The 20,112-nt window shown below is 53.0% G+C and overlaps 8 protein-coding genes across 8 annotated transcripts; 4 read left to right on the top strand and 4 right to left on the bottom strand.

Moving 5' to 3' along the window:
- Positions 1-49: 49 nt before the first annotated feature.
- Positions 50-850, bottom strand: EJ05DRAFT_298594 (putative vacuolar transporter chaperon Vtc1). The gene is made up of 2 exons (XM_033740581.1): positions 690-850; positions 50-616 (listed from the first exon to the last, which is right to left on the bottom strand). The coding sequence occupies exons 1-2, from the start codon at positions 721-723 to the stop codon at positions 267-269; spliced, it is 384 nt and encodes a 127-aa protein (XP_033601898.1). The 5' UTR covers positions 724-850; the 3' UTR covers positions 50-266.
- A 723-nt stretch (positions 851-1,573) lies between these two features.
- Positions 1,574-2,183, top strand: EJ05DRAFT_484400 (uncharacterized protein; the record flags this gene model as incomplete). Its single annotated transcript, XM_033745336.1, has 3 exons — positions 1,574-1,585; positions 1,654-1,767; positions 1,917-2,183. The coding sequence occupies 3 exons, from the start codon at positions 1,574-1,576 to the stop codon at positions 2,181-2,183; spliced, it is 393 nt and encodes a 130-aa protein (XP_033601897.1).
- Positions 2,184-2,448: 265 nt separating this feature from the next.
- On the bottom strand, positions 2,449-4,513 carry EJ05DRAFT_474553 (putative mitochondrial cytochrome b2). Its single transcript, XM_033743623.1, has 3 exons — positions 4,188-4,513; positions 3,498-3,994; positions 2,449-3,350 (listed from the first exon to the last, which is right to left on the bottom strand). Exons 1-3 carry the CDS (start codon positions 4,333-4,335, stop codon positions 2,517-2,519), a joined length of 1,479 nt encoding a protein of 492 aa, XP_033601896.1. The 5' UTR covers positions 4,336-4,513; the 3' UTR covers positions 2,449-2,516.
- A 529-nt stretch (positions 4,514-5,042) lies between these two features.
- EJ05DRAFT_498658 (uncharacterized protein) lies at positions 5,043-6,316 on the bottom strand (the record flags this gene model as incomplete). The annotated part of the gene is made up of 2 exons (XM_033746717.1): positions 5,043-5,584; positions 5,989-6,316. 2 exons carry the CDS (start codon positions 6,314-6,316, stop codon positions 5,043-5,045), a joined length of 870 nt encoding a protein of 289 aa, XP_033601895.1.
- A 913-nt stretch (positions 6,317-7,229) lies between these two features.
- EJ05DRAFT_484397 (CHL4-domain-containing protein) lies at positions 7,230-8,831 on the top strand (the record flags this gene model as incomplete). Its single annotated transcript, XM_033745335.1, has 1 exon — positions 7,230-8,831. One exon carries the CDS (start codon positions 7,230-7,232, stop codon positions 8,829-8,831), a length of 1,602 nt encoding a protein of 533 aa, XP_033601894.1.
- A 4,478-nt stretch (positions 8,832-13,309) lies between these two features.
- Positions 13,310-17,280, top strand: EJ05DRAFT_298504 (DENN-domain-containing protein). Its single transcript, XM_033740580.1, has 5 exons — positions 13,310-14,053; positions 14,128-16,437; positions 16,485-16,607; positions 16,658-16,762; positions 16,818-17,280. Exons 1-5 carry the CDS (start codon positions 13,456-13,458, stop codon positions 16,952-16,954), a joined length of 3,273 nt encoding a protein of 1,090 aa, XP_033601893.1. The 5' UTR covers positions 13,310-13,455; the 3' UTR covers positions 16,955-17,280.
- Positions 17,281-17,454: 174 nt separating this feature from the next.
- EJ05DRAFT_474549 (cytochrome c and c1 heme-lyase) lies at positions 17,455-18,604 on the bottom strand. The gene has a single exon (XM_033743622.1). It carries the CDS (start codon positions 18,519-18,521, stop codon positions 17,607-17,609), a length of 915 nt encoding a protein of 304 aa, XP_033601892.1. The 5' UTR covers positions 18,522-18,604; the 3' UTR covers positions 17,455-17,606.
- Positions 18,605-18,862: 258 nt separating this feature from the next.
- EJ05DRAFT_498654 (diphosphomevalonate decarboxylase) lies at positions 18,863-20,102 on the top strand (the record flags this gene model as incomplete). The annotated part of the gene is made up of 2 exons (XM_033746716.1): positions 18,863-18,924; positions 18,974-20,102. The coding sequence occupies 2 exons, from the start codon at positions 18,863-18,865 to the stop codon at positions 20,100-20,102; spliced, it is 1,191 nt and encodes a 396-aa protein (XP_033601891.1).
- Between the last annotated feature and the right edge of the window lie 10 nt (positions 20,103-20,112).

Genomic DNA, 20,112 nt, shown 5'->3' with positions numbered 1-20,112 from the left:
ACCAAGGAACAGAGCTTAAAAGGAAAAGATGCATCTACCTGTCAGCATCGATGTAGCCTGGAGCACGAAGGCGAATTGATTAACATGATTGAATATGTACTTATTGTAACACCGTGCCTTTATGATCGAGCCTGTGTTGGAAATGCTGAGTCTCGCACTGATAGATGTGTCTCCGCCAACCTGAAAGCGATGCGTATAGTACAAGCTTCGTACCCAAAGTCTCCCATGTCCCACTTCCCATCAACATCCAAATTCGCTTTTCATTATTACTGTTTCTTATCTGTTTGATTTATACGCAGCACAAAGTTGACAATGACGGCGCCGAGTAGAGCCAAACTAAGCAGGGTCGGACCAAGCTTGTCGTCGAAACCAGCCTGACCTCTTTGCCGGATGCTCTTCGCCCGCCAGTGGAATTGATACAAGGCGTACAACATTGCAGCCATGGCGATGATTGTGAAGATGCCGGCGGAGATTCGTCCAGTCTTATCACCGAAGTTGAGGAGACCAACCGCTAGACCACCCAGAATGACAGTAAAGTTGAGCCATGAGAGGAAGGTGCGCTCGTTTGCGAAGAAGACCTTCGGCTCAACACGGGTTGGAAGGGCGATGCGCTTGCCTGCAGTATAGGTTAGCAGCGCTTCATTGACTGACGTACTTCAAGTGAGCATAGAGTTGACAGTTTGACATACCTGGAGCGGACTGTAGAAGCGGCTGGCTAGACATTGTGATGATAAAGTATGACAGAGCAATCTACAATTGGGGGTTGTGATGGCGGTTCTCTTGTTTACAGCTCAAGTCTGTTTCCAAAAATGCTGTGCAAAGAGAGAGGCTGGTGCTGGGTACCCGAGATTGGTCTTTGAAAAGCTCCGGAACTTCTAGAGCGCGGAGTCGGAGAATGCGGGAGATGGCGCCGGGTTGGGGTAGCACAGTCTAAGAAGATAGAGCCAATTGAATAGGAGCAGACCGTTGACCGAGAAATGAACAAGGCAGAGAACGAGAAGAAGACCTTTGCAGGTGGGAGAGAGGACGTCGATGATGTCGGAAGAGGAAAATGTGGAGGCAGAGAGCAGCAGCGAATGGCAGCGCGGGACGAGGGGCATGTGCGGTGTCAGCCACATAACAAACAGCACAGCCATAGATTTCGGCAACGGCAACGGGGCCCAAGCTTCATGCTGTCATCAGCCACAGCTCATGGAAGCCACCAGCTACAAGCCACGACTGAAACTCACAACCCACACGACCGACAATTTGCATTTGCAATTCCATTTTCATCGTTTGGAATAGAATAATAGTAAAGAAGATGAGACTATTCCATGTTGTATGCCCATGTCCGGTAAAATAAGCAATAATCTCGCTCTATAGTTGGCCAAGTTTCCTGGCGTTGGCACGTGATGCTGCATTCGGACATCATAACAATCACTCTGCCCAATCCCTGCTCATTGGCACCAGCAACACACAGCAACATTCAACAACAACTCCACCACCTCACGCCCAACGCTCTTCCAACCCAATCCGTAATTCATTTGCTACAGACCATTCATCCCAACACAGTTTCCATACACAACTATCCACAATGGCACCAGGCGTAAGCTAAATCCTTCAGCATGCCCGACAGCATCCCCGTCACAGCTTGCTGACTTCTTGCGCACATAGCCCATCTCAGACCTCCGTCTCAAGCAGATCACCGATGATGCCTGTAACAGCACTCTCAGCAATGCGGAAACCTACGTACACTCGCAGACCTCTGTCTGGAACACCTCCATAATTGTAAGCCCTCTGAACGTTTTCTCAGTCTCCTATCTCCAGCTTCTCTCTGCGCACTTTTACCGCGCGCTCCTTGCAGAAGGAGAGCATCGGACCATGTTTCCCGCGTCCATGCATATAATAGAGCTTCGCATAATTGACCGCCCGATTAGAACAATGTCCTCCAAAAAGTCATCTCCGAGTCAACACCCTCTGGCCAGAACCAACCACCGTACAAGTTCGCCGTCAATAGCACCATCGTGCAACACACCGAGCCTCAAGCCGGCGTTGAGTCTAAGGATGCTGGCCGACGCGGTATGCATAGCGCAACCGGTGCATTCTGGAACGAAGACAAAGATGGCATGTGGTCGTACAAGTACGAGGCGGGCGACTCCAAGGGCATGGACGTCGTAATCAGTGTATTCTGGTTCTCCGTATAGAGTGTCGGAACAACGCATGTACGTGTGTCAGTGAACAAGAGATGATATAGGATAGGATACGGCCGAGATCTAGGACTTGGTGATATGTGAAGACTTTAGCCTGGGCTCGGCACGTTTCCTTTTGTCACAGCTCTGTAGGATGGAGACTTTGCTGCTCGTGGCAGGCGTTCGGGCGGATATCGAATTGCACTGCCTTTCCAAGCATTGCGTTGTACAAAGCACCCTAAAAATGATATCTTTACGCAAGACCATACCACCCACTAGACGCACTGTTCATAAAGCTAATGTTTCATGAATATCATAGACCACTTGCACTTGATTGGATCCATCCATCTATAGCTTCGCCCTCTCTACATTCCGCGCATAAGGATGCCCGTCCAGGCCCCTTGGCACCAAATGATCCACGTCGGCCGTGTTCACCATCCCCGGATGCAGATCGCTCAGCGAATTCGCTCCCAGCAACCTCATTGTTGTCTCAATCTCATCACGCAGTATGTCAATCAGATGCTCCACACCCTCAGTCCCGTATGCCAGACTATACAAGAACGGCCGTCCCAGCCCCACGCCCGTCGCTCCCAAGCACAGCGCCTTCACAATATCCGTCCCCCGTCTGATCCCCCCATCAACATACACCTCCATCTTGTCAAACACCTCAGGCGCATTCCTCTGAATGTCCAACAGCGCAAGAATACTCGGCGGACTCGTATCCAAACACCTCCCTCCATGGTTACTCACCACAATCCCCTGAACCCCATACTCGACCGCCATCCGCGCGTCCGCCGCCGTCTGCACGCCCTTCAGCATCAGCGGCCCGGAATACAAGCCCCGCACCCACGCAATCTCCTCCCAGTGGAAACTCGGATCGATATACCGGCCCATCACACGGCCCATGCCGCCCCCTTTGGCGTCGTTCTTGGCCTGTTGCCCCGACATGGGCGCGTGGAGGGTCTCGTCGGCGCGGATACGCTCGTCGGCCTCCCGCTTGCCGACAACGGGCGCGTCGACCGTGATCATGATACCGCGGATCTGCGGCATCGCGGCGATTTCGCGGATCAGGGCCGCGCATTTGGCCCGGTTGCTGTTGATGTACAGCTGGAAGAAGAACGGGTGTGCGGGTGGGGCGACGGGCACGATCTGAGATGCGGGGAAGGACGCGGAGGTTGAGATCTGTGAGGGGGGGTGGGGAAGGTGGTTAGTTGTGGTGCTTTGGTGTGGGTGTGTATGTATGTATATTCGACCTCTCGCGTGGGTTGACGGATGGTGGATGGTTAAAGGGAGGTAGGGACTTGGGCTCCGAGCATGTTGGGGACTTACACATTGTAGTACGCCCTTTCGCGCACATGCCCGCGCAATCGCTCGCTCGCCTTCAACGTGCACCATGCGTGCCATTGCCGCGGGCGCTACATATATCGGCATGTCCACGGCCGCACAGCCCAGGAAGCGTGCCTTGATGCTCACGCTGCTGACGTCGCGCAGCACGCGAGGCCGGAACCATATGCGGGCGTACATGGCGGTGTTGGCGGCGTGGGTGTGGGAGTCTGTCGCTGCGGAGCTGTAGAAGGCCCATGTTTTGGCCGGGATGCTGTGCTGTGCGGCGTGTGCGAAGTCGTGTGTGTTGAGGATGCTTGTGAGGGCTGGCCTTGTGCTTGCTGTGGTGGTGGTCGTGGTGGTCGTGGTGGTCCATGACTTTGGAACTGTCGAGGGATCCAAGCGGCCCTTGTACGCTTCTGGGACTTCTTCCTCGATGAGCGACGGTGCGTGGATGGTGTTGTATGCCGTTGTTGCGTCGCGGCCGGCGTGGGTGAGGATTACTGAGTGTTTGTCAGCTTTGTCGGTCCTAGGTATGCAGGCACATGTCCTTCGGCATCCGTGATGCATATATATACAAACATAGCCGGGATACAGGAATATGGTTCCAACAATATCACAAGCAGCAAACAGCGCCGCAAATGAACAAAGACGGAAGCGATCAAACCGAACTCTCGACTCAGAGAAGACACATACTCTGCGAACCACCGGGGTGCCGTGGTGCAAACGCCGTCATATCCCAGACCTTGCCGTCGATGACGAGCCAGCAGTCGTCGGCACATGCATGCTGCTGTACTGTTTGTGCCGTGATGAGCGTGTTATCGGGGTTAGATGTAGTTGACATGGCCCAGTGTGTTGGTTTCATTCGGATGTTCAGTTCAGTTCAGCTCAATCATAGTTCAATCCAATTGCTGTTTTGATGCTCTGGACGTGATGATGATGCACGACGGATCTCTATGAATGACTGCGAGGTTGGCAATATACTTACAATACAGAGAAGCCTAAACTCGGCTAGGTGCATCTCATGCCGAGCCCGGGAACATACTAAACCCCTACTGTGGAGATGGATGCGGAGGTGGAGGCGGAGACGGAGATAGGGGTGGAGAGGTGGATGGCGCCAGGCATCAATAAGGCATACAAGCATAGATCGCACAGATCCAAGACGGAACCATCATAGGTAATAAATAGTGCATGAGCTACGACTGTTGGATCAACAACTCATAAATGACGATGCAATAGCCATTCGTCGAGATTGAGGGTGCAGTAGGCGGCATGTTAGCTGCAAATCCATATTCTCTCTCTCTGTAATACGACAACAAGAGTGGCCGTACGGCGATATATATCAAAAGACCAGGCGGCTATCCTCAATCCTTGACCGGCCTTGTCTCTCATGTTCGCTGCTCCATGCAACATTATGAGCTACCCACAGCACACTATAGTAAATCAATATAATAACACCATCACGCTCCCCATCACCAAATATGCAAAGACATCAACATCATACGTCTACGTCGTAAAAGATGCCACAGGGGTAAAAGAAATGGTTTTGGCTTAGGCCTTTACTTCCTTGGAATCGGTGCCGACGCCAGTGGTGTGATCGCCGGTACTCCGTACGACATTAGACTCTTTGGGAGGTTTCGTGGCGACCATGGAGGCGATAGTGGCTTTGCCGTTCTTCTCGGTGAGAAGCTCTTTCAACCACCGGTTTTCTGTCTCGAGCTTGGTGATTTTTGACTCGAGCGCACCGACCTTGTCGGACATCTCCTTGGCTGACTTCTCGAGAGCTTGCTCGCGCTGCTTCTTCTTGACCCGGAAGCGGGCAGATGCGGCGGTGTTGCGACGACGTTTGTCTTCCTCAGCGGCGTGACGGGAGGCGTCCTCAACACCGTGGCTACCGTTGAGGTCGCCGACAGAGTCGAACTTGCGTTTGATGCCGGTACCGTCGCTGGTAGGCGAGGTCGGAGAGGCGATGCTAGGAGAGCTTTGCTGGGTCGGGATGTTGTACTGAACTTGTTGCTGGGACTGGAAGTTTGCGGGAGCCGCGGGATCAACCAGATTTGGAAAGTTGAAGCCCGAGAATTGATAGTCAGCACCTGGATGGTACATTAGCAAACGTAGGTCTCCTTGCTTGAGTATCGGACGACAGGAGTTGTGGAGCACGGCGCAGCAGGACGATGATGGCATATCCAGGGCGTGAGGTGCTTGAACCACGCGGGGTCACGGGATATTGCGTGCGATGCAAGTGTAACTTGCCGAGCCACAACAAAACCAGAGCGTGTGGATCTGCACTAGTCTGGCGTTGCGCGAACGAATGCATGCCTTCTGCAGCGCCAGATGCTTTTTGCAGCATACGCCGTGCGCCATGCACTCATCGCGCAATACATGCCTGTAGAGTGCGGGGGCTGCTGGGCCTTGTGCCTCACAACCTCGTGATGCGCATTGTGATGAAAGGTGTGATAATTGGGGTTATGGCATCAGAAATAAGACGTTTGCTCACCTTCAATGCCCGTATTGAATTCAACCTGCTTGTCCAAAAGAGCATCCTTCCCTTTTAGGGACTCGGTAGCGTGCTTTGACCTGTAACCTGAAGCATTATGTCGGCGAGCGCGTTCCTCTTCCGCAGGGTCATACTCCAAGTTCTGCTGCGTGAGATCCGGTAGATCCAGACCAGAGAGTGCATCAAAGTCGAAGAAGTCGGTGTTGAACATAGACAGGTCCTCCTCCAGACTTGCGGGCTGTGCGAGCAGATCCTGATGGCTGGGAATCGTGTTTAGACCCGCAATGTATTGCGAGACATTGGGCCGCCGTCCATTGTAGCCAGACATGGCGAAAAGAACAGTCGTAGGTGTAACGACGGTCTCGGGTTGCCGTGGTAGGTGTATGTAAAATCCGAAAACCGGAGAAGTGGAGTAGCTCAGTTCATGAACAAGCTACGATAGTCGTCGACGTCAGAATGACTGGCGGCGGCGTGTAGGTCGATGCAGTGGCAAAAGGTTGAATTGATGGCGACGATGTGTGTTCTGTCGAGTGGGAAAGCGGATGAAGAAGTTTGAAGACGAGTTGCTCGGTGGGGAGTGGATGTGGATGTGGATGTGATGCGGTGTTACGGTGCCGTTCGAGACGAGGGACTATTGCCGAGAGCGTGTGAATGCAAATTTGTGTGTGTAATAGTAACAGCTACAGCCCTAGAGTGAACTGAGTGTAGCGGTATCGGCCGAAGATCGCAGGTGAGCCCCTCCTAGCTCTGCGAACTGCTAAATGCTCAGCAGCGGCGCTTCGTGGTAATTGCCAGCGTACTCGATCGTTGTGAGCTGCGACGGCCAAGGCCTGGGTGATACGAGTGAATTGTCGTTGTTGTTGTTGATTGTGATTGCTGCACAAGACGGAGAGAGCTGCAGACAGAATGGTCGGGAAGGAAGGAATTGCTGATTTGTCATCGGAGTAGATAACATTGCCGGGCGCGGGGGGGCTACGGTGGCTGCAGCGGGATTATTCAGCATTCACTGCTACGCTACGCCCAAGTAAGTAGTAGACTTGTCTTAACAGGTAAGCCGTCGGATAAAATTCCCCCTCCACGTTTCCTTGTGCCCGCGGGGTTGCGGTCCGACTTGTTGCCTGAGGCTCCACTTACAATTCAGCCTTACGACGCGACGCGCTCGATGTTTCTTGGTGTTGACGTCGTCGCTGCGAGCTCACAGTAATCATTGCAGCGTCCGATCAATCCCATATACCCCAAACATGCCACGTCCGAAAAAGCTATCAATACCAACAAACCTGCCGCTATCTCACTCCGATCGACTACCACCGTCTAGCCCGGAAGTCTCCCGGACTCTCTCCAAACTTTCGCGCCCGTCTCTCATCTCACTAGCTTTGGAATGGCTATCGCCGAAGAACATATCACTATGCACGCCGTATCTGTCCGAGGATGATGACGATGATGACGGACCAGATGAAGAGGCGCCATATACGCCGGCTCAATCTATCGAAGAGCTGCAAGAGATTTACGAGGAGCTAGAGCAGCGCAAAGGAGGAAAGAAAGAGATCGTAGAGCGGATTGTAGAAGGAGACTGGAGGCATGGCCTTACACTCTACCAGCTTGCAACAGCAGACTCGAGGAGTCTACTGGACCACACGGCATCGAGCAATCGCTGGACCGCCTTTCGAATTACACGCATATCTTCCACTGAAGCACACAGAGACGACGTCCAAGAGAGGCTCGAGAATCCTCTTCCCCGGCTCCACGCACCAACGTTTCTCGCAAATCTCCAAGAAGAACTCGCACCGCTCTCAAAAGCCCATTACTACCTCACCCGTCTCTCCACCCACTACACAACCCTTCTCCGCATCTCAGTCTTCGAATCACCCTACAACACCACCCAACAAGCGCTCGATGCCACCCACCCCAAGTCCTCCTCAACGACGGGTGAGACGAAGACAACATTCGTCCTCTTCCCTGACAACACGCCATATGCATACATATCCCACTCTGCGTCCACAAGCCTAACATCCACCCTGGACCGCCGCAGCGTCCACGCCGTCCTGCTCTCTGCACTCTCAACCGCACTCTCAGCCCCACGCAAGCGCTACACCCTCACTCCAACCAGCCTCTCCACCAAATCCCTCACCACAATCTTTTCTCTGCGCGGCCCCGGTCGGTCAAACGCGGCACAGGGCGGCTGGGGCATCTTCGTTGCCGACACATTCGGCGTCCCAGCACTCGACTACCGCGTGCGCCCACCACCAGACTTGACCTGTCCACCCGCGGCGCCACACCCTACCCTGAGCGGCTCCTCGGACGGCGACAAAGAAAATGACAGGCCAGAACCAGAGGCCAAACGCACACGGGCCCCGTCGCCTGCTAGCAATGTGCAAAGGCAGGACTCGAGCAAGAAACGTCGCATCGCACTCGCAGCTTCACGCTTCGGCCTAGCAGGTCTGCCCGCTGACACGGCAGCCCTGGAACGCCTGGACGTTCGCATCGCAGACCCGTTCCCCACTACTGATCCTGGCGCCTTGACACCATCTCATCCTCCTCATCCTACACGATCTACCACAACCCGCATCACAACGCCGACGATATCCAAACGCGGCCGCAAATCCCTTCCGTCCATCCTCGACGCCGCACCTGCCGAACGCCAGGACGAAGAAGAAGAAGAAGTGTGGCGGCCCGATGTGCGCATCAGTTTCCAGGGCCCGCACGTGTTCGCGGGATTACGTGCGTTGGTGGAAGCTGGGGTCGTGGACGGGGCGAGAATGCCCGGGTGGATGACCGGGGAAGCGGGCGTTAGTGTGGGCGTTGTCCGGGGTGGGAGGATCATGTCGAGGGGCGGCAGTGGGTGATGGATTGGTCAGGTGCTTGATAATTCGTGATGGGCAATACAGTATTCAGATCTTTGAGCGATGAGACAAATTCATCGGGCGTGGCTACATACAGGCAGCGCGTTTCAGGCGTAGTGGGGGGTTAGGAGGGGTGTTTGGATATAATCATCGATCCCCATTGTGGGTGCAAAATGGGTAGAAGAGCACGGCTCAATGCGAACGAGCCTGCGAACGTGCCTGCGTACATAGGTAACGTACTAGGTAAGCTACCTACAGGCTGATTACTAGCATCTGATTAGTTGTAATTCATGCAGTGGATGGCAAGGCCCCAACAAAATGACGCAACTGTTGTGCCATTGTTGACATTCCCCCCCTATCGCGTGCTTTTGTCTCCCATCTGCATCGGCCCGTTAGCAGGCAGGTCAGATCGTTGGGCTGGTGTGTCGGCCAAGTGTAGTGTGGTGTAATTAGTGGTGCTATGGTAGTTGTGATTAAGCGGTGGTCTATGCATACTTCATATGCATTCGACGTTGTGCGGTGTTGCTCGGTGTTGCTCGGTGTTGTGTGTGACAGGGCTGGATACAGATTGGTATAAGGTACTGGCAGTATGGACATGGTAATGAGGAAAAGGCGTATGGGCTTAGTGGATTGCTATTTATTCGATGATGTAAGTACCCGGTCATTGTTTCTGTCAGTTGCGCGGTGCTGGTGTCGCTCCTTCTTGATGTCCACGCCTGACGATAACGTTTCCGAAACATCACGTGCTAGAAGATGGTGTTGAGGAGCAGATGCAATATGTGGAGTAGAGTCTCTGAAACATTGAATGAGATGCGTCTCCTAGGAATTTGGGGGTTAATGTCCTTCCTGGCTTCCCGAGGAATATATCTACAGTACGTCTGGACGCGCGGACGGAAGACGAAGCATGCAGAGCACGCACGTCCATGAAAGCAGGACGATCTGCTGCATGCATTGAATGCGTGCGGGCGTGGTATGCGCGAAATGCAGTGGTGTGGAATCAACACACCACTGCGTCTACAAAGATGCATCAAACGACGACGACGACGACGTTCGACGTGGCAAAGACGATATTCAGGAGACTTACGTGTTCTGTTCGCCAAGCATGACATTGAGTGAAGCGAAGTTATTGTGGTGGAGGGATGGTGATGTTCTCTCCTAATTATAATGGATGACAATTCTGCATCCATCGGTTTTGCAGGTGGTGGCTTGTGGCGCTGACGCTGCTGCCCCCTGAGTGGAATAACAGGCGAAGCTCGACGGCGATTTTTTTGTCAGGGCGAGACCAATGCAGTGCAATGAATATTCAACACAGACCTGGTGAGCCGTGAGACGACGCGCCAAAGGTTTTTCTATTTCTCAATCAATCTATGCAGCGTCTGCGCCGTTGCGGCAGTGGCATGATGCGGTCGGTGGTAGTAAGCCACGAGTGCATGTACGGATAGATAGATGAGACCCTGTCGATCACATCGGAGGGGACGTGGGACCCTGGAAGGTGTTTCAAGTGTAGGCTTGAGTGCACACTGTCGATCATCATCTTCGCCGTTCGGGAGTATGGAAGGATACATACAACATTATTCTTCTAACAGAGTCAGTCTCTGATTCGTCGTCAAGGACATATCTTCAACGGCTTTTGTAGTGGCATTAGACAGAGATATAGGCAAGGTCAGAAGACTGCAAAGGACAGCTACCGGCTATCGTACTCCCCGTATCCGCCGGGGTGACATGTACTATGTAAGCACGTTCGAGGACGACTCGGTGGGCTTCAATGATAATTCATTCATCATCTATACGAACGAGTCAGTATAAGGGAGCTTGCGAGTAGGTCAAATACGACACGAGTAAGGTCGAGGAGGTAAAGAAGAGAGCATTCAAGTCAAGACGAGGCTGGAGCGGTGAAAGGCGGCCAATGAGCGAAGGAGGGTACCTGGCATTGGTGGACATGTGTTCCTGCAGAACTAGCGCGGTTACTGTCTCAGACTCTCAGTGTGCTTTGGGTTGGGGCGTGGTGAAGTATGTGGAGGATAGCTGGAGTTTCAGCAAGGAAACTACGAGTCAGGAAGGATTAAGAAGAGGTGGATATGGCTGGCTGCGCTTGATAGAATATTTAAAGATTAATGGCTGTTGATTGTGTGAAGCAAGAAAGCGGCACAATCATCGTGGTCGAGATGGACGTGGTAGCTTGGCGAAGATGGGCACACGACAGTGCCACTAGTCGTATGTACACGTAACCATGTCTAAGGATAAGCTAGATGGGAGTGGAGATGGAATCGGCGTCGTGTTTGTAAATGGCATATTAGTCGCTCGCGATGATATGGTTGTCCATGTAAACAGTGATGAAGGTTCTCGAACGAACGATCAGAGGTAAAAGTGAGGTTAGGAGAGCTGACTGTGATGATAGCGGTATAAGTTTGCATGTGAGGTGGAGAGGGAAGGGAGGGGGGGTTTATGGAGACGAGAGACGGAGCGAGCGGATGACTTGCAGGCACTCAAACAAGTAAAAGCTTGGGGTAGTTAATCATTCACTACTACTGTATTACCTTACACTTACCCTCCTACTTACCTAGTACTAATACTGTACCTATGGATGGCCCGGGGCAAGCTGGGCCGCTAAGAAATGGCAGAGCTGCAGCGATAAGGAAGAGATTTAGGCTCTATCGTTTCATTTGGAGGCAGCTGATTTGCCTGTTGCTCTCTGTGGCACCCATGGGACATGTCGGCTTCGAGACTTGGAGAGGCCTGATGAGACAGCCGACGCACTCTTGATGAGCGTTGAAGTCAAAGTTTAAGCAGGCCTAGAAGGGTGAATAGGGTTGAATGTGAGCGGGCATGAATTGGCGCTGCAGTCTGGACTTGTTGGCCGATTGGTGAGTAGCAATACTACTATCATCATTACAGGTAATTATCATGAGAGACTGTCCGACTGACTGACTGACTGACTGGGGAATGCCAGGTATGCAGTCAGCCCTGGAGAAGCAACCACAGTACTATTATACCACTAATTGACTATATTGTAGCTTAGTTAACTACCAGGTCAACTTGGGGCAGACTCGGCAGACCCAGAGCCCCAAAAAGAGGGAGTAGAGGGAGCAAGGGGCGCCATTTTAGGCTGGAGGGGGGGTGTCAGAGTGTCTGCTGCCCGGGACAGTAATACAGCGCTGGAGCCCTGGAGCGCTGGACTGCATACAGTAAGTAGTCAGTCAACCAGTCAAAAGCCCACACAGCCGGGCAGTCCTGGCCAGCTGCCACTCACCCGCCCACTCATCAAGTGCCCAGCGCCCACTGCCCAGTCGAGCCGACGCGCTTGGGGTACGCCAGACGCCAGACGCCACTAACCTATCAATTACTGCTTGCAGTGTTGCCTCTCTATTACTCTAATTACTCCATCTACTGATATCAATCAATGCATTCATTCTATGCTAATACTGCCTGTCATCAACAGAATCCTCACTGACTGTTTAGCACGTACACACACACACACACACACACATACACCTACAATCGTGATTCTGCTGGCCAGGACTCTCTACCTATACCTTGATTAGGTAGACGTCCCTGTGCCGCCGTGACACCAAACAAGGATGGAAAGATGGGAAGGATGGAGAAGATAATAGTCATATTACCTTCTTGTCCCTAATTAGCTGCCTCTGCCTGGCTACTATTTTCTGGGGAGTAGGGGCAAGGAACTACATAGCAAACAAACATGGATTCGACATAACGCCACTCCACTGACTGTTTATCTGATGCTGATGCTGATGCTAAAGACTGAAGTCGTCAACGACAACAACAGCAACAGCAACAACATTGTCCTAACCACCTCCTCCAATCCTCTCTTCTACACTTTGAGGCCAGATTGTCGAAAGAGGGAGAGAGAAGAGAGGGGGGAGGGGGGGGGGGGGCGAACACAATCGCGGTCAAACGGCCAAAGCTGGGTAGGAGTCGGCGGCACTAAGGTAGGAGGGAGGGACGAGCTTCTTTAGTTCTGCGTCCCCTGTGCATCTCCCATCCATATCTGAACGAGATACCGCAATCAGACTGCATCTTCCTCCCATTCCTCCCTCACTTCACCCACTTCCTCCGTCGACTTATCTCCTCCTATACACTTTCGTCGCGACTCTCCACAGATTCCGCCAACATTACCATCTTCGCCCACTCCGCCGAGCCAACCTCTCTCTCCGCCCTCGCCCTCGCCCTCGCCCTCGCCCTAACCCTCAAACCAAACCAAGACACCACACCACACCACAACGCTCTTCTATACTTCTCACCGCACCACCACATCCCTTACTGTCACACCGCCGATACGTCTTCTGCAAAGCCTTACCAGCGCCTCTGCCCTAATCCTGTTCCTGTCACCAAGCGCTAGCCAGTTTGTCACCCGACATACAATCCCAACCGTTTTTGTCGCACCAATCTACCTCCTCCGGCTCGCACAGCCGTCACTACTTGTGCTGCCCGTCCGCCACGACACCTTACACAGGTACCGTCGAGCGGGTCTCCGGTATTCAGATGAATTGATTGATACCGTCACCTCTCATCTGTTCGGCCCTTGGAGCTCGTCCGCTCATTTCGCTTCTTCGCCCTTGCTCCTTATCAGCCATCGCCCATTTCTCCTTTGTCCGTCATCTCCGCAATGGCTCCAATTGCCTCCGATTCCGAGTCCTCCAGTGCCCCACTAGCCGACTTCTTCTTCATTTCAGGAATTGAGTCCACACAGGTCTACGATGAAAGAGCTCAAAGCAATGGCGTCGCCATGCCGAACAATCTGGATATCACCATTGAAGAAGATGCCCCCTTGGACACAAGTCCAGAGCGTCCACCTTCTGCTGCAGACACGCTGAACGGAGAGCGTCGAAAGTCTGTGCGAATGAGCTGGGATGCCAGAAAGTCCATTGGCAGCATGATTAACCTCGAGCAGACTGCCACGGCTAGCAATAGAAGCAGCGCAACCATACGGGCCGTGCAGGTTGGTGGTACTGGCCTGAGTGAGGCCGACTTTGACAAGGCATTGCGGAAATTCGCCTCTGAACGTGAATCCTTTCTGGACGAAATATCCATTCAGTCGGGAGCTGTGACACCCACCAAAACACCAAAGCCAAGACCTCGAGCCCAGCGCATCGTGTCTGACGATAGAGATGTCAATAACTTGAGGTCGAGTGTCGCAGGCAGTCTGCGGCGACGGCTATCAGGCATGAGCAGCATGAAGAGAGCTTCCTCTGTCAATCGGCAATGTGAGTCTGTTTACTACTGTAACCTGGGTGTCTCCAAAATAATTCATGTCTGGCACTTGGCTGACTACGTGTAGCTTCTGTGAGAACTGCTAAACGAATGAGCAACTACAACTCCGTCATTCCAACCCCTCAACCCTTCAAAACCGAACCGAATATGCACCCACTCAAGAGGCGGTACGAGCCCGTGCTTCTGGATCGCTATCCGTCAACAGATATGATCGACGAAGGCAAGAGACGCAATCCTTTTCCCGATTATGTTCCTATGTTCGCCTTCCCGGATGACATCAATGTTGTGTCTTCGGACGAGCGACCTCGCTCGACGTGGCATGGCTTTGCTATGACCAGCGCCGACAATACAAAGCTTTATGGCATTTGTCTCACAATCTGGCTTCCACTCAAACGCGAAGCAGCAGAGGGAATTGAAAGACAGTGCGAACAGTGGAGGCGTGCAAACATGTCGGGAGAGGAACGAGAGCTTGCAAGTAGCCTGGGTGAGAGATTGGCTGCAGAACGCGCCAAGTTGTCCCAATTACTTTGTCAGTTGCCATTAGTACCATCAGGCTCTGACGAGCGAGAGAATCTTGAAGACGACATCAGCGCAGTCGAGGAGAAAATCTCACTCATGACAGATCTGCTCCGGCCTGTTCGGCATGGCGCAGCTTCCAAGATCGAAGGTCTTACAGACGGTGAAACAGGCTTGTGGATACCTCGCGCATTCGGTGTCCTAGGCCGAGAGGCAGGCATGACAAGTTTCTGGAAAGAGTGGCTTCGGGCCGTGGTCGTGCCAATGACCCAGGGGGCAGTTCTGAGGGTTCCACCAAGCTCACCAAAAATAGGCATGTGGCAGCCACTGGAACGTTACGTGGTCAACCTATGTGCAGAGGCCCTCAGTCCCATATCCAGCCTGACACAGGTCGAATTAGGCGTACGAGAGCTTAGACTGTATGCCCGCAAGGAGGCGAACAACGAGTTACCCGGCTCACGGAACACCGACCTCTTCGCCCTCTTCCGCTCTCTCTCCATCGCCAATATCGTCACTCTATTCGAGTATGCCTTATCAGAGTCCCGTATCATATTTCTCTCCTCGCACACAGCAATGTTGCATCTGGCAACGGCAGCTCTGGTCAATCTGCTCTATCCACTCAAGTGGGCAAGCATTCTCATCCCAGTCCTCCCAGCCCGCTTAATCCAAGCTCTGGATGCGCCATGTCCGTATATCGTAGGCATCGAACGACGATATGAAAACGTGGAATTGCCAGAAGATGACTTTGTTCTGGTCGACTTGGACGTCGACTTGATTGAAAGCACCATTCCACCCACACCTTTGCCGCGCCAGCAAAGACGAAAGCTAATGTCCATCCTACAACTGGCAGCCTCGCATCATATCCGTTACGGCGTACCAACAGGCCCTCCTGCATATGCTCAGGAAGCATTCCCGTATGACTCGTTCACTTCGGAGAACACTGCTGTATTCACTGCAAATGCCCCTAATTCGACACTATCGACCTATGCCGGCCTTAGCTCGTCTGCTTTCGGGTCCAATATGCCAGCTGCTGGCCCAAAGACCATCATCTTCAATGCTTTCCTCCAGTCGCGAAGAGAAAATAGTCGTGGGTCCGATAGGCCGACGACAAGTTGCACAACAAAAACAAATGCGTCCCCGCCTTCTCCGAGGAGCTCTCCAACTTCAACGATGTTTCCACCACCTATACCAACCACCCCGGTCTCGAGAAGTGACTCGGCATACTCACTTCAGGCCAATCTTCGCGAGAAACGCTCAGGTCACTTTGATGCCATGTCGCGCAGAAGCTCATCATTCAACATGGACCGCGTGCCGACTCTTCGCCGACCCAGTCAACCTTCTCATCTCGGCCACAATCCAAGCCTGTCAACTTCGTCACTAAGTTCGGAATTTCGAGCTCCTTCCCAGTATGCTCCATCGATATATGCTGCTTCTACTCTAGCTGCATCGACGATCATGCCAAACATGCTCATGCAACCTGTACGGAACACTGACACGACCCAATGGGTGGAGGGCCATTGCTTACAATGGCGGCCTAAAGACGACAAGTCCAATTGCTCCATATGCGATGAGAAGTCAGACGACGGACTCTACAGGTGTTCTGCCTGTGGCATGGTAGCCCATAGTCGCTGTGCTCCACAAGTGAGCCTCGTATGTCCGGTCGCTTTTCATGAAGATCAGGTGCGTGCGGCCTTTGTCCGCTGCTTCGCAAGTCTTTTCTACACATACCGAAAGTTTATGTCGCCTGCGAGCTCGGCTCAGAAGAAGTCTGGTCTCATGTATTCTTTCAATATGAATGGCTTCTTACGCAGCATGCCACACGAAAACTCTCAATATATGAGCATGCTGCAGCAAACTCAAGGTATGTTCTGTCTACAAGGTCCCATTCAATATGCTGATTCACCCCAGCCTTCAACGAGTTCATCCACGAGCGCGAATCTATGCGGAGCGATAACCCGAGCGTACGTCTTTTTGACGAGGTCATCCTGTCGAAACGTAACCGTGGGAAGGCATCCTTTTTCGGCAGATCAAGTCAGTACGCCTCTGTCTCTATCAACATGCGTCGCTAATATTTGGCACAGATATCGATTTCCTCTCGGACAAGTCAAATCACCTGTGGCGCTCTGCCGCAGCATCTCCACCCAACGGCCGTGTTCCAGGCGACTACCGAGAAGTCATCAGCCGTAGTAAGTCTATATCTTCGCGCCGCGTCGAGCCATGTCTAATCAACACCGTTCAAAGTCCCCGATCAACTTGACAAGCGCTTTATGAAAGAGCCTCGCGTCATCCAAGGCGTACCACGCGTCGCTCAAGTCAAAGCCAAACGCAAGCCCATCCCATCTATGCTCGGTATCGCGGGGACGTCGTCACCAATCTAGACGTCTGTCCTGCAAAACTAAGAGTTTTGACAATACCTTTTTCCCTTTCCCCGCGCGCTCACACTCTTACGAAAACGAAACTTCTCCTCACGACTCTCACTTTCACTCTCATCTTGTACAATAATATAATGCTCGGGGGTTCTTCCCCTGGGTGCTGCGTGCCCGCAGGCATTTGCATTACAGCTCGGCGTTGTTCTACGGCTGATAACACTCGTCCGGATATGACAGTCTCGGATTGTTGGCTAATGGTGGCTGACGGGTGTAAATTATAGCAGTTCTAGTAGAATGCTGCTTTGTGGCTTGGTTACTGAAGCTTAATCGGGGTGGTGTGCGTTACATGTTCGCGACAGACAGATAGCGCTTAGGCCTAGATTTGGGTATATGAAAAATTCCCGGTCTATGAGCTTTTCGGTATGGCATTAATCATTGCGAGCAATTCAGTAGTGCATAACATACGTGAGTGATTTTGATTTAGCGTGTCGGATTACTCTCCCTAAAACAGCTTCCATGACGCTACCTCAGGGGAAGAGTTTACATGGTCAGAGTAGCGGATATTGATAGAATGTAGAACCTGGATCATTTGATATGTTACATGTTAATACAACACTTCCATCGTCGATATATACAACCTCCTTCTTTCTCTCTCTCTCATCTACTTATTCGACGCGTATTTATTCCCTGTCGCCCCTTTCTCCTTCTCGAATCTCAAGCCCAGCACCCGCGCCCCCCTCATCGCCCAACCCTCCCAGCTATTCAACTTCGGCCGTACATCAAGATAGAAATTCAGACTCTTCCCCGGCACTCCCTCGTCGCGCCCGGCATAGAAATCAATCAGATACTCCACTCGCCGCCCACACCGATTAATCACCCACTCGTGCCGATCAAACGGCTTCGCGTACCCGAGCCAGCTGTTCACTCGCGCTTTCGGCGAGAGCTGGTCGCCCATGCCATGGAACGACTCGAGAAACGTCCCGCCAAACGGGCCCTCGCACGCATCCGTGCCCCAGCCGTGCTCCCACGTCTTGATCTCGGTCCACACGCGCTCGTTGACGGCGTTGTGGATCGGCACGATGGCGTCCATGGTCGCGGGCTCTGGGCTGTGCTTCTTGCGCTTCATGGCCTCGTAGAACATCTTGGGCGACGGGTAGATCCAGTTTGTCTCTTTCTTGTGCGCGTCTGCTGGTTCTGAGTCGGGGGTGGTGTGTTGTTCTTGTTGCTGTTGTTGTTCAGAGTTCTTGGGTGCTGCGGGTGCTACGCCGGGCGGTGCGCGTGGGATGGTGCTGACTTCGCGGTGGGTGGAGAGGCCGACGCTGGAGAGGATCTTGGAGGTTGTGCTTTGGGGTTTGGGCGTGTCGGAGGCGAGATTGGAGGAGTCGCACGTGCTGGGTGCGCCGAGGGGTGATGGTGTGGATGTGGGTGTGGGAGTGGTGTGGTGTTTCGAGGCTTCTGCCATGCGGGCTTTCTCGAGCCATGCTTCTCGAGACTTGTGGTCGACTGGGCAGACGTCTGCGGATGTGGACGTTGCTACTGATGGTTTGGCTTCGGGCGTCGACTGGCCGTTGCCCATGGTGGCAGATGTAACGTCGAGAAGAGAATTGGTGATCTCGGGGGTTCAACTCGGCGTTTGTTTCCAAATGAGGCTCAGGATGAGGATGATGGCTTGATAAAAAGATGGACTGGCCCGTGCGTGTGGCTGGTGCTTCCGAAATGTGGCACCACCGAGCACCACCCGATCGACGGCCCAAACGAGACAAACCCCACGGTGGCCGAGCGGGCTTCTTCTATTCGATATGCCCGGCTGTGGAAACGCCAATTGTTGTTTAAAGTCCTAAAATTCAGATCCTTCTTCTTACTTGTGTACCTTTTTCCATTCAAAGTGATACACACAGAAATTTCAATCGAGCAATCATGACCGACCAGAAGATCTATCGGGCCAGCACCACTGCCCCTGTAAACATTGCGGTGATTAAGTGAGTCTGTCCTCCACAATGACTATTCGTTGTGAGCTGATCATTTCAGATACTGGGGCAAACGTGACGCGAAGCTCAACCTACCTACAAATTCCTCTCTATCCGTCACCCTCGCTCAGAACGATCTCCGGACCCATACCACTGCCTCCTGCAGTGCAAAATACCCCGCCGAAGATGTCCTCGTCCTCAACGGCGCTCCTCAAGACGTGACTGGAGCCCGTACCCAGGCTTGCTTCAGGGAACTCCGAGCTCTGAGGAAAGACCTCGAGAGCAAGGATTCATCTCTCCCTCCTCTCTCGTCCTACCCCCTCAAGATCGTCTCCGAGAACAACTTCCCTACGGCCGCTGGTCTTGCGAGCAGTGCTGCTGGCTTCGCAGCCCTCGTCCGTGCCATCGCCAACCTCTACGAGCTCCCATCCAACCCTACTGATCTGTCCAGGATCGCAAGACAAGGATCTGGCTCGGCATGTCGCAGTCTCTTCGGCGGTTATGCAGCCTGGGAGATGGGCACCAAGGACGACGGCTCCGACAGTGTTGCATATGAAGTTGCGCCCGCGTCGCACTGGCCGGAGATGCGCGCCTGCATCCTCGTTGTGAGCGCCGAGAAGAAGGGCGTGAGCAGCACGACGGGTATGCAGACGACTGTTGCCACGAGCACATTGTTCGCCGAGCGTGCACGCGACACTGTGCCGAAGCGAATGAAGGAGATGACAGAGGCGATCCAGAAGAAAGACTTTGAGGCATTTGCGAGGTTGACTATGAAGGACAGCAATAGCTTCCATGCTACGTGCCTGGACACAGAGCCACCAATCTTCTACCTGAACGATGTCTCTAGGGCCGCCATCACGGCTGTCAATGCTATCAACCAGGCTGCAGGCAAGATTATTGCTGCTTACACCTTCGACGCTGGTCCGAATGCTGTTGTTTACTACTTGCAGAAGGATGAGAAGGAGGTCGCTGGTGCGTTCAAGGCTCTGCTTGAGTCAAAGGACGGCTGGGCTGGTGAAAGGGGCGCTGCAGTCGAAGTGAACTCGACTGGTGCTGCGAACTTCGACGAGAAGAGCGCCGGAGCGCTACAGAATGGTATTAGTAGGGTCATCTTGACGGGTGTGGGCGAGGGCCCAATCAAAATTGACGAGCATCTGATTGACGAGAACGGCGAACCAGTACACAAATAAGTATAGAGCT

This window comes from Pseudovirgaria hyperparasitica, assembly GCF_010093815.1.
Source record: "Pseudovirgaria hyperparasitica strain CBS 121739 unplaced genomic scaffold EJ05scaffold_5, whole genome shotgun sequence".
NCBI classification, from domain to species: Eukaryota; Fungi; Ascomycota; class Dothideomycetes; order Acrospermales; family Acrospermaceae; genus Pseudovirgaria; species Pseudovirgaria hyperparasitica.
Note: the sequence above shows the minus strand (reverse complement) of the source record. Positions and strands in the feature narration are given on the sequence as shown.